Source organism: Nelumbo nucifera, chromosome 1, assembly GCF_055504915.1.
Source record: "Nelumbo nucifera cultivar China Antique chromosome 1, China Antique-T2T, whole genome shotgun sequence".
Classification (NCBI taxonomy): Eukaryota; Viridiplantae; Streptophyta; class Magnoliopsida; order Proteales; family Nelumbonaceae; genus Nelumbo; species Nelumbo nucifera.
In genome coordinates, this window is record NC_142649.1 from 189623937 (window position 1) to 189637585 (window position 13649).

General features: G+C 38.3%; 2 protein-coding genes across 4 annotated transcripts; both read right to left on the reverse strand.

Moving 5' to 3' along the window:
• Positions 1 to 250: 250 nt before the first annotated feature.
• LOC104596207 (bifunctional dTDP-4-dehydrorhamnose 3,5-epimerase/dTDP-4-dehydrorhamnose reductase-like) lies at positions 251 to 2535 on the reverse strand. The gene is made up of 2 exons (XM_010257274.3): positions 2080 to 2535; positions 251 to 967 (listed from the first exon to the last, which is right to left on the reverse strand). The coding sequence occupies exons 1-2, from the start codon at positions 2533 to 2535 to the stop codon at positions 515 to 517; spliced, it is 909 nt and encodes a 302-aa protein (XP_010255576.1). The 3' UTR covers positions 251 to 514.
• An 11-nt stretch (positions 2536 to 2546) lies between these two features.
• LOC104596209 (2-oxoglutarate (2OG) and Fe(II)-dependent oxygenase superfamily protein) lies at positions 2547 to 13367 on the reverse strand. 3 transcript variants are annotated; one of them, XM_019197572.2, is made up of 5 exons: positions 13113 to 13367; positions 12544 to 12791; positions 11963 to 12176; positions 11675 to 11829; positions 2547 to 6214 (listed from the first exon to the last, which is right to left on the reverse strand). In XM_019197572.2, exons 1-4 carry the CDS (start codon positions 13212 to 13214, stop codon positions 11707 to 11709), a joined length of 687 nt encoding a protein of 228 aa, XP_019053117.1. In that variant the 5' UTR covers positions 13215 to 13367; the 3' UTR covers positions 2547 to 6214; positions 11675 to 11706. The 3 variants fall into 3 exon arrangements, with proteins under 3 accessions (XP_019053117.1, XP_010255579.1, XP_010255580.1); XM_010257277.3 differs by lacking the exon at positions 2547 to 6214 and adding an exon at positions 10170 to 10438; XM_010257278.3 differs by lacking the exon at positions 2547 to 6214 and adding an exon at positions 10338 to 10709.
• Positions 13368 to 13649: the final 282 nt, after the last annotated feature.

The window sequence follows — 13649 nt, forward strand, 5'->3', positions numbered from 1 at the left end:
TCATTACAAACTGTAATTGGTTATCCAACCATCCTACTTACCACTCTATTGCAGGGGGTTACATTGGGGGTGCAAAGGTTCATTGTAAAAAGGGGAAAAAACCAAAATAAAATGAAGAATAGAATTAATTGGATGATCTCAAGACTCTCAACCACTCTATTGGCATATGACAATTAATTGGACCATACCATCTTGTAAATGCTGAGATCCAGACATGATCCATATGTGAATGCATCAAGTAACTTGTATATTTTACAAGTGAAAACAATACTAATATACTTCACCAATGAAAGAAGGCAGATAACAAACTAATAAAATAAGCAACTTAACAACCTCTTACAAACTAATTTATTCATGTGTTGATAAGAATACACCATTCAAATATGAACTAGGAGTTATCAGACATACAATGGGGTGCAGAAGATGGACCACTACACAGAGAGAACCAAAGTCCAACACTTCTTACCCACTTACAGTAATACCCAAAGCTCCAATGAACATAATCTAAAACTTTTCAAGCTGCAGAGATCTTCTGATTTGGCTTGAACACATACCTTATGAGAGACTCTTTGATAGGTAAAAGTTCAGGGAATTCCTTCTTCAATTTGGTGGCATCCAACTCATTATTGCTCCTTGGGGCAACAATCACCTTTGCCTGTTCCTCCAGGGTAAAGTTTTTCCACACAAAGTTGGGGTCAATGTAGTCTCGATACATCTCCAGGATCTCATTATGGCTAACCACTCCAGGGTTGGTGAAATTCCAGATTCCAATGAGGTTCCTCTTAGCCATCTCAATGGATATGGGGAGGAGTTCATCCAAGATTGTCATTGAATTGGGGATGTTGACCACCTTTTCATATCGAGTGATCTTCGTGATAAAGTTGCGAGGGTTAGACAGATCAGATGAAATGGGCATCCTGACTCGCAAGGTGCATACATTCTCATAGTTCTTGAGCAGATCTTCCACCTATAAAATTTTGGGACATGAGATTATTAGATTCTTTCAATAATCACTTAATGAGAAACTAGTGCTGATAAAGACAGGAACGGATACAATACTATCATTATCCTGCAGTTTTTGAAATAGTAATTTATTCAAACACAAAGCATGTATGCATGTCTTACTGCAAGAACATACTACAGTTTTGTAAAATAATTCAGGTTACCCATTGAAGCCCAGAGTCCCTAATCATGCAAAAGTTGAAATTTAGTATTAGTGACCCAACTGGTATCTAATTGGTAGATTATCAGTTATGGATCCAACTTCTAGAACCCCTCCTGCTTTCCCCCAAAGGAAAAGAGAAAAAGAAGTTCAGACGTACACTAAGAAGTTCTTTTTTTTTTTAGTAGATCAGAAGGTGGCAAATTGAAACAAAACATATGGTTACTGATAATGCCTAAAAGCTTCACAAGTTTTAAGTTTTTTTTCTCTTTGTTTGGTACATACAAGTTTTAAGGTCTGGTCAGCTGTTTAGCTGTGCATAGTTGATTCCACCACATTAATTGAGCCAGGCATAATACTATCTCAATATCTTATAATTTAATGCGCACATTGACCCTGGATCATTCATAACAAAAAGAATTTCTAAACCTCCCCACACTCACATTACATCATACGATACATAAGAAATAAAATAACAGATATCTTCCTTCCTTAACATTCCAAGATCCGATCTATTGAGCAGCTTGGTACCATCAACTTGAACGTACATGCAAGATTGAATCTCTACAAAACATTATTCATTCGAACCAAAGTAAATGCCTACAAAGTTGTAGATGTAAATCTCTACATATATTGACGACCCGAGTACAAACCATAGATCTACAAGATCATAGCATTCCAATTAAGAAAACACAGAAACAACCAATGTAATTCAAAGTCTTCTACATATCACAATCTGCATATCTAATTACAGTAAGTAAACACGAACTCTAGACATAAGAGATGTCAAGTAAGCAGGAATTGCTACAGTCATAAGAGATCTGTACATCTCCAATTTTCCCAAAAATTACAAAGTCAGGACCAGCAAGTACTGGCATACAGCTCAGTTAGAGTCAGAGAGAGAAAGAATGACTCACCATGGCCTTGGTCTTGGAATAAAAGGATCCAATAAAATTGGGGACATCTTCCTCCTTGAATCCGATACCTGAACCGAGCTGATGGTCCTGATCATACTCGAAGATGCAACCAGTGGCATAATTGATCAAGATCAAGCTTTTCTCTCTGCAAACATCGGCAAGGGTCAGGGTCCCGACGACATTGGTGCGGATGGTCTCGACCTTGTGGGACTCGCACCAGTCGACGTTGGGGCGACCAGTGACACCGGCGGCATTGAAGACGTGAGTGGGGCGTACGGTAGCGAGGTCGGACTCTAGGGAGGCTCGGTTCTCGAGTCGGCCCGATCCGTAGGCGAAGTCGATGCCCTGAGCTTCGCAGAGCTTACCGAGCAGTCCTCCAATCCACCCAGTCCGACCGTAGATGAGGAATTTCAATGGCTTATCAGATGCAGAGGTGCCGTTTGATGGAAAACCCATAGAGGTGGATGGAGAGAGAGAGAGAGAGAGAGAGAGAGAGAGAGAGAGAGAGAGAGAGAGAAGTAGAATCACTGGAAGGGAAATGTGGAATGAGTATGGAGAGCTCTGTGGTGTCGAGGCTAGTTTTAGCGCTTATGGGACACAGGAACTGAAAGAACCCCATTTCTTTTCCCTTTTTCCTCATTTTATGGAAACCCGTGTCCGTGAGCCATGACGTTGCGAGGGTGTATCAAGGCGGATGCTCCCTAGTCCCTACCCTACGCCCTTCCTAATCCTGATCGCCGCGTTCTAACATCCTAACAAAAACATCTGACACCGCACATCTCATACATGCGAACATCGCCGAATCCCACTTATTTGATGGGAATTGGGATCTGCTTCACATAGGACGCTTTACAACGATGCACATCCTACCGTGCATTGGGAACATCTCTCGTAAATAATAATACATAGAGTATGGGAGATGTTCTGTAGGATGTTCTTGTGAGGTCGGTGTGAGGCGCTATGTGTGAAGAGCAGACCTAATCTTATATAATGGCCTCCTTTTTTATAGTAAGATGTAGGGTGCCAGATCAAGTTTTTAGGTGTTGGAACTTATTTTGTTGGTGACGGGATCTGTTCCTCACAAATGGGCGCTTCACAGGCACATCCACCATGCATTGGGAATATCTTCCATGAATAATAACCAATAAGTACGGGAGATGTTCCCAATGCATGATAGGATGTGTGTGTATGAGGCGCCTGTGAGGTGCTAGGTATGAGGAGCAGATCCGGTCTCATTTTGTTGGCAAATGATTCCAATTCCACCTTCCCCTTTACCACACCATTCACGTTGTGGGTGTTTGGTTCCATTTATGTTTATTCGAGTTCACATTTCCACTTTCCAATACATGGTGGGGATGTGTTGTGGGGTGGAGATGTGATCTCCATTTATTCAATAAACGTTTTGTACTTGTGTGATTGTAGTTCACATCTCGACCCCACAAGGGGCTGCCCCACAACACATCCCCGTCGTGTATTGGGAACATCTCCTGATAATGACATCATTGAGATTGGTACTATCATCGGGAGATGTTCCCAATACACAATAGGGATGTGATGTTGGGCAGAGATGTGATCTCGTGTGACTACAAAGCTGAGAAACACATTTAATGAGGGCGTTTATGACACATAGGTGCCATTAGGCACCACATCAGCAAAATGTCAATAAACGCCTACCTGTTTCAGGAAGCTCCAAAATGAAGCTTCCTATAACGGGAGAGGCACACAGAAACCGAAGTTTGCTTTTGCAAACTTCGATACACACAAATGCAATTAATGAGGCATTTGTTGACTGGGTGCCCATGTGGCACTGTTAATAAACGTAAATGCAAGGTTCAAAATATCAATATGCTTGATACGCCGGTAGGGGCATATCGAGCGAATCGATCCCTTTTTTTTTTTGAAACCACTTCAAAGGGGCGGTTTAGGGCTCCTCCACTCCCTGAATCGGTTAGACCCCCAATACACCCACTATAGGCACGTATCGGAGGGTCCTGGAACGATGCGTATTGGCCAATACAGGCCAATACGTGCTGATACTTTGAACCTTGTGTAAAAGGAACCAAACATATATGCTATTTGTCTAATGCAGTTATAGTTTTTTTTTCTTGATCCTGATCATCAATTCCATGGTCTTGCGGGCCCTTGTGGGGTGGAGATGTGATCTCGTGTGACTGCAAAATCGAGAAACACATTCACTAAGGGTGTTTATGACACATATGTGCCATTAGGCACCACGTCAGCAAAATGCCAATAAATACCTACTTATTTCAGGAAGCTCTAAAATAAAGCTTCCTAAAACGTGAGAGGTGCATAGAAACCGAAGTTTGCTTTTACAAACTAAGATACGCACAAATGCAATTAAAGAGGCATTTGCTGACAGGGCGCTTATGTAGTACCGTCAATAAACGTAAACAGAACCAAACATATATGTTATTTGTCTAATGCGTTTATAGTTTTTTTTCCCATGCTGATCATCAATTCCATAGTGTTGTTGCGCAATAGATTTCCATAGTGTTGTTGCGCATTAGAAGTGTAGTATTGAATACTTTGAAATCTTGAATCCGAATCTACCTAACGAAAGAATTACCTTTTCAAATAGATCAATACAACCCCATTAATAGTCCTTGCATACAGCATTTAAAGGGAAATAAGAGATGGGGATAGAGTGTATGATGGAACCGAATAACCTCTACTTCACTTTTGACCCAGCACACCTCGGCCAGCCTGAGAGAAACTTTTCTACATATAGTCATGAATATAGGACATTTCTTGCACTATGGCTCACCCACTAATAATATCATTAGCAAAAAATAAGTGATTAATAACATAACTATTGGAACCAAGTCTACATCCCATAACATCAGTAGTAGACAAGCCCATTCATAAGCTACAAGAAAAATACATCAAACATCCATGTATAGCATAAATAAACAAATAAGGGGAAAGTGGGCATTCTTGGCGGAGATCTTATTGTGGTTGGATTGAAGGCTTAAGCATTTCATTCAACATCACTCTCATGTTAGAGTCTAGAGGCATAAAACGGCCCCCTGCGGGTGGTCCATGCAAAGTGCGGGCCGTCCCAGGCCATGCTGTCTTCCTATGGGATAACTTGGGGGGTTGACTCATGGCCCAAGCCTGTGCGGGCCCGTGCTGTGCCATGGGTTGGGCTGGTATATGAACTAAGCCGGACTATAAATTTTAATGTACACATTTGCTTATTTTATTAATATATTATATATTATTATATAATTATAATTTATATATAAATAATATATATGGGCCATGCTGAGTCATGTCAACATGCGAGCTATAGGCAATACAACCTGCTCGATCATACCATGTCGGATCAATCCACAGACCTAAAACCCTAGACCCAGCATGACCCACACGATCATATCAGGCCTGTCATGACCCACAGACCATATTTAGATCTCTACGGTTAGAACAAGCAATGCAATTATAAATAAAGTCAGAAAAAGGATGTTGAGAGCATTGATAGATCAAGTTTCTGTTATATGTCATTGATAGATCAAGTTTAATTAAAATCTCACCCATTGTACCATTTTTACTAATCATATAATGGATTAATTCGGAGGCCACCACTCTATTATCAAATAATATTTCTTGGAGGACTGAAAGCTCCTTGAGGTGAAATGATTAAATGAGGCAAATGAATCTTCTAATAATAATCTTAATGGTTATTTTGTAGATGGCATTGGTGAAATCAATCGGTTGAAAGTCAACTACTGCCTCCACATCAGATTTTTGGGGATTAAAGAAACATTAGTGGCATTAATCTCTTATGGCTGATGGGATTTTTGCAAATATGTCTTGTCTTGAATAAAAGCCATTAATTCATCTTTCAGAGAGTCTCAACAACTTAGGCAAGACCTTACCAACTGAGACAGCTGAAACTTACCCATGTTTTAAAACTTAAAAAGTGATGCTCCCTCTTACATCTTAGAGAGATGATGTTGGTCACTACTCACCATCTGATGCAAAAAGAAAAGGGTAATTCATCCGTCAAACACATAACCCCTCAATCTTGGTAGTGTGATCTGATCCCAGGGGGTGTGAAATCCAAGCTATTGTATTGATGATGGGATTTCTTGAAAGCAAAAACTCTGCATACATCCTGAAAGAATGAGCATTAAGACATACATTGGAAATATCTCCCCATGAATTTCATATATTCCCCAAGTGCAGTAGAATCCATATATATGCATAGAGATTTTACTTTTAGGATATTCAAGCTCTCTATATTGGTAGAAGGTCTGGACTCATTGATGACAGAGCCGATATCTCTTTAATGCAAAAATTATGAACATGGCATCAACTATACATTGAGAATATCTTCTAATGAATTTTAACATATAAAGTACGGGACATATTCCTGATGTGCGACTTGATGCGATGCTCTTAGGGTGTATACATGATTTTTGCTTTTATGAAATTTAATTTCTAAATGACAAAATAAAAACACGGGAGATGTTCTCAATGTGCAATGCTGTCAAGGTGTTAAGGTTAACACACTTTTTTTTTTCTGACAGCAAGTAAACAACTAAGAGACTGAGAAGTTCTGTGTAGCTGAGGACAGCGCCTTGGTTTCTACTTTTCCACTTTTTGAGCAGTAATCTCCATGTGTAATTTACATATCTAACTAACTAAGACCATAACCTGTGGACATACCATGTGTTATAAGACAGTATCTAAAACCTCCCTTTGTTTTAAAGACAATCTCAAAATCCTTTCTTAGCCAAAGACCACCTGTCAGGGGTATTTCCTTTGAGTTCTGTTTGGGAAGAGTGCGAAACCTTATACATGGTCCATATTTATATTTCTAAAGTCTAAACCTCGTATTTGCACCCAATATATTTATATTTGCACTCTTCACAGACTGAACAATAGCAAATGAAAGAATGCAAAATCACTATTCCATCCAGCATACATAGTATACCCTTGAGAAATAAAATATATCCAAAATGGCCTTAAATATTGGGTGTACACATGAGGAGCACAAATTGTACGAGTACGAGGGTTCAATAGGTATTGGTGAATTAACGGACGGTCTTGGTAAACCTTTATATCTTTGCAACTAAGGTTGTGTTTGGAAACGATGCAAATAAGTGTGAATATAAATTTGTAGAGTGTAAAATGGTTCATATAAATTGTAAAGTTGGTTAATTTTGCATTAATAAATTTATCTTCTTACCAAACAGATTTTTAGCTATAATGGATGCAAACATGAATTCCAATAAAGTATATGCATTTTTTTTATCAAAAGCCCACTTGAATACAAATTTACTTATTTTTTATTAATGTACTTTTACTCATTTGTCAATGCATAAATGTAATGTTGCCAAATACAGGCAAAATAAACCAGAGTACAAATTTACCCTGTACTGGGATTTACACTCCATTTGCATCATTGCCAAATGCAGCCTAATAGACAGACCAATTTAATATTTGAATTATAGCATTATCAATACAGCCAGATCTATGTGCTTTATCGTTTCCTTATTCTTATAACAATATGGGTACAACTTTGAATAAATTAATGAACAAAATTAAATCAAACAGCATTTATTAATGACCATACTAGTAAACTGTAGAGAGGTCGTTAGCATGTGAATGGGGTTTTATCATCAGGGTTAGAGCTACCGGCTACAAATAGATTGGATTGAATTCAGATAGAGGTGTATTTTGAACATGATCGATAAGAATCCAAGAAATCTGAATCTGGTTCAATATCTTTAAAATATGGATTCGAATTCAACTGATTTATACATTAGGATATCATATCCAAATCCAATTCATTTTAAATGTCAATAAATCTGTGTAAAACTAGCATACATCTACAAAATTAAATATAAAACAGAACTATATCTTGTAAATACAAAAATTAGGTTCATTTAAACCCTACATCTCACTTATTTGTAAACAACATCAACATCATATAGAAATTCTAAAAGGGTTTTTTTTTATTGCACGTGTATATATTATAATTGAAAATATTCTGAATTTGATCTAGTTATCACTAACTTTGGATGTTAGAATATATAGGATTCATAAAACCATATGACAAGGGGTTTGTTGTAGGCAAGGTTCAAAATATCATATGAACCCACCAAAATGCCAATTTGTTTAATGGGTTTAAATATTAATATCCATCTTTGATATATGTATTTGTGTCTTTATCAAACTGGAAATAAAAAAAAAAGTAAATGAAATTTTGATTGTTAGATTTCAGAAAAAAAAAAACAAAAATCAATTGTTAGAAACTCTTGGTACACAATTTTTATATATCTAATGTATCAATACTTTGAACCTTGTTCATACTATTTGAATTGAGATGGATGAGGATACTCTTTATGTTTGGTTCCATTTATGTTTATTGACGGTGCCACATAGGTGTCCCTTCAGAAAATGCCTCACTAATTGCATTTGTGTATCGAAATTTGCAAAAGCGAACTTCAATTTCTGTACGCCTCTCCCGTTTCAAGAATCTTCATTTTGAAGCTTCCTGGAATGAATAGACGTTTATTGGCATTTTGCTGATGTGGTGTCTAACGATGCTTATGTATCATAAATACTCTCATTAAATGTGTTTCTCGATTTTTCTGTCATACAAGTAAAAATGTTTACTGAATAGTAAACGGAACCAAACACCCTCATAATAACCTCATGAATTTGACAACTGAACTGAACTAAACTTGACGACCTGCACAAAGGTCAGAGAACCCTGAAATGATTTTTGGGGGAGGAGCACTTCAATGTTCAAATCAATAAATGAAAGTGAAGAGATCGGCTAGGCCAAGCTAATTAAAACAAAGTGGTCATAGCTGAGCAAAGTAAAGAGCGAGTGAGCAAGAGAGCACAAGAAATTCTGAAGTCAAAGAGTATACGTTCTGCTTCTGCACGAGGAACTTGAGGTATTGATGCCAAGTTGCCAACCTTGGTGGGGTGGCAGGTTTCGTTCGGTGTTTGCCACGTGTTCCCACTTCATTCTGGGTTGTGACATGCACCAAAATTCGCCCTCGAGACATAGGGAGGCATGGCACATCGTCATTCACGAGCTCATTTGAGGATCTGGGCACTCAGTGGCCTTGTCTTTTCACTGGGCTTCCATGTGGCAGTTAGACCCAGGCCCGATCTTGTAACCCACAACTTGATTATTTTAGTTGGAGATATTTAGTCATGAGATTTTTTCAATACCCGATGATTAGTGATTCTTACCAAAAAAAATTGGAAGAATGACGATTCAGCCCAGGATTAGAATTTTTAGGCCAAAGTACAGTTGGGTGGATGCCAAGTAAGAATTGATGTTAATTCACAGGCAGACACTAGTATATAGAATATGGGTTTTTGATATTTTAATATTTTAACCCTCAGTAAAAATCAAAAATCTATATTGGGCCCATCCGTAATTCTCGGAAAAAAATTGATTATTGATTCTGTGGCAGGAGCTTGGAGGAATTTGAGACGTATCATCTCAGCAAGGTTTAACTGGGCTGTGGAACCAATGATAAAGTTTCACGCCAGTATTTAAATACATAGGACCCGCATCTTTTACAGCGGGCCCATTGACCATTGAAATTGTTACTGGCGTGGATTGGTTCCACAGCATGCGCCATTATCATCTAATATCAGTCTCACAGCCTCTAACCCGCAAATAAATCGTAAACAGGTGGGAGTTCTATCTAAGATTCATATAGTGAGTCAGGCACGCCTAATTTAACTGAACAAGTTCCCTATAGCCTGCTTAGCTTTGCCTTGCCCAACTAGTTCAGGTTGTAGCATTTAGCCTTTATTATACACCTTTTGGCTACATGTACTGTATGTCCCAGTCTTGGCTAAAAAGACAATTTAGTTTTTAAATGAAACTCTACTAGCCCCAACTCCAAGGCCTGTCCTAATGCTAACTCTCAGCTAGATCTGGGTGCATATCAGACCAAGTTCTTGGATGAGCATCCAGAGGATAGAATCGAGCATGGGCAGGGGCGGAACCAAGACTTGAGGCAGGGCCCTCCACCCTCCCCAAAATATTTGAAAACCTCTGCAGTTGGTGACTGGCTGGTGCACCGGGGACATGGGGGGAAAAAATTAGGAAGCCTTCACGTTACTCGACATCATCTTCTCATGTTCTGCTTTAACTTTTGACAAAAAAGAATGAATACAAAAACAATAGGTAGGTACACCATATTTAAAGATCCATTCTAACATAAGAACCCCCCCCCCCCTCCAAAAAAAAAAGTATCACCTATGACCAAAGGTAAAAAAGCACTGGCTTCAGTTTTGGGATCGAACACTTGTGAATATCAAAAGCATTTTTCTGTCAGTGAAGATGCTTAGCTTGATCCTGAGTAACATGGACATAAAAAAGGAAATGACAGACATTATTTTTATGGGCATTGCTTAATGAAAACAAACAAACAAATACATTAATAAGAATAAAAAGTTGGAGTAGATGCAGCAAATTATAACAAAACTACGTTTTGGTCATGGCTATTAGGTGCTGTAGTCCCACTTTATATGCCCCTTGGGATTGTTTACCCCTTTCCTCTAATTGATTCACCTAGGAGACAATTGACATATCGCCCCAGTACTGCATACATGATTCTAAAGTAAACCTACAATTGACATACAAGCATTACAAGATCATGTGAGCACAGTACAAGCTTAAGATGTGGCATTTGTAATGTTATCAGTAGCTACTGTGACTGACATATGACACTAAAGATACATACCTACCATATACAAAAGAATCCATTAGTGATTAGACCATCATTTCTACAGCATTGATGCCACTAAACATATATACAATAGACTATGCATTCATTATAGTTATCTATAATGCATAATTTCACCAAACATACATCCACCAATCATTAAGGTGGTTCTATCACAGTTTCCATGATAAGAACTCAAATATCACAAAAAGATCCATGACTTATTTGTACTTAAATATACAATTTGTATTTCTCTAACAAAGGACTTCTTCAAGGAAAGAAAAAACTTCTGCAAGCACCAATAAATTGGTGATCAAGAACCAGAGTTAGGCCTCACCAGACTATCCCATTTACAAGCCGATATCCAAGATCAAATGGCAACCTGCTATAGATAATTGTTGTCGGAATTTTTTGTTGGATGGTTTCATTTTCCTAACACCATGTTTGGATCTTAGATCATTAAAGAAATTGCCAAAAACCCACACGAATAGTGAATACCAAAGTGTCAGTTCTACAATTTATTTTGGACTGAAATTTGTTATGTGATTTCCATGGGATTACAAACATAGCTTGTACATGAAAAAATGCAAAGCATTTCTCATTTAAGACATCTATTGCACAACCTATGGTTTTCATTACTTGTACCTCCAAGCTAACCTGATTCTCCCATCTCAAATGAATAAGTAGATGTTGTTACTTCTAATTCCAGTTTAATTTATCACAATAATACAGCCATGATGGTTATAAATGACAAATAAATATATAAAAGAGAAACAAAAGAACATCATGAAGCTAGCTCACCAGAAGACGGAACAACTTCACATTAGAATACAAGTTGGAAGAGAAACTTAAAACTGGTAGCTTACCTCTCTTGTTTGATTGACAAATTCTGTACTTGTCAGGCAAAAGCTACGTCAGAACGAAATACATACTTGACACCTTTTGTAACATTGCGGGCTTCATGTAGCATACATTTATTCCCATGAATGTGAAAGAGTGCCATCCCTTCAATAGGAGCCACCTTCATATGTAAACCATTCACGTTAAAAGCCAGATCCTTCCAAAGAACATGATAACTGCAGTTCATCTAAGGAATATAAAACAGAAAAAAGAAATGCCTTTTAGGAAAAATTAAAAGAATTTAAACGAATTACCTCAGCGACAACACCTCTTCTGGAATCATAAAAGACTGTTTCCCCTCCAACTAGAGGCTCCTCAGAAGAATCACGGTTGTTGGTTCGATCACCATTTGCCTTCTGTCTTGACCCACCACTTAGATATATTAACAGTGTGTAATGTGTCTGGCGGCCATCACCAAGATCAACACTTTCATCAATATGTCGCCCAAAGCGTTGGCCCACCTTGTACCTGAAATACAGCCACAAAGTACATTCAAGAGTGAAAACATTTCTAAGGGGAATCTGGTGTAAAAAATAAAGGGGACTCTGATGCTTAAGCTGGTGGCGCAATGGTTCTTGTGCTGAAACATCATCACGAGGTTCTCTGTTTCATCATAGGGGAATGTTGTTAACCGCAAGGCAAACTGAAAACAATAGGAGGGTTACACTTGAGAGCAGCTGACTTCATCAAATCGACATGAGTTCCTTACAGGCAGAATCATAGTTACCCGATTAACAGATGATTCGACATATTAATTTTGATCTTCACTAAGTTATCTTAATTTGCATAAAAAATTTCTATAGTTACGGTACCCCCTTTGGAAAGATTGATCTACCTGTAGAATCTAATATTTGGGTTTAAGCCGACGGCAACTTTCCCCCGAATTTTAATATCGGTAAAAAAACTTTTAAGGCCAGATTCCCATATGGTTTCAGCAAGAACAGGGTCGTTCACTGAAATGCGATCGTTGTCTCTATACGCTTCCCCTTTTGTTGGACCAAGACTCCCTTGGTGGACGAAACCAATAGATTCTGCAGCTTTAATGAACGCCCTAGATTCAGCAGAAGTGAGGAAACTCTGCACCTGAAAACCTTGAACGAAGTTGTAACTGTAAGTCTATGACAACCCAATTTAGAATCACAAGAATTAGTTTATGAACAAATGGTATCTTCATAAAATTCAAATGGGTATTTCCTAATATTGATTTTCGTGCATAATAGTGAACAGACAATTCACTATTACTTAGCTCAATAACAAGTAATTGCTACTGAAACAATTTATTTGCTCTTACCCAAAAAGAAAAAAAAAAAAGCAAAAGCTTTGCATAGATTTCTCGACGACTACATGTGAAATAAAGATTAAAATTAATAAAATAAAAGTTTACAAATAAAGAGGGATTCATACGGTGAAGAGATGGGTATCTCTGAGGCGCGTAATCTGGAGATCCCGCTTGGGTTTGATCACCGGCCACTTTGTTTTCTTCGCATCTCCTCCTCTTTCATTCATTTTCCCTTCCCTTTAAGATATCTGAGTATCAATCACAGGATAAACGAAGCCCTAATATTAGCACCATTCGTGGGATTTTGTTTTTGTAGCAGGTATTCTGCATTCAGGCGAGAAAGAGGCATCAACTAGACGACTAGGGAGAAATGTAAATAGCAGAGTACTAAACGACACGTTGCCCGTAAAACGCACTAAACGACGCTGGGTAGGACCCGCATCAAAAGCCTGAATAGTCCCACCTAGCTTCTAAATCCAATTTCTTATTGCGTTGCACAAGCAGCAGTGATGACTTCTTGCTGCAATAATTCACCTCTGAGGGAGCTGGGTCTATAAAAGAAGAAGAACTATGGTATGCAGAAGAAAAGGTCTGTAGGTCTGTAGGTCTGTTGATCAATGGTTGGTAAAAGCAAGTCAGATTGATGTCCAGCGTGGTTTGGT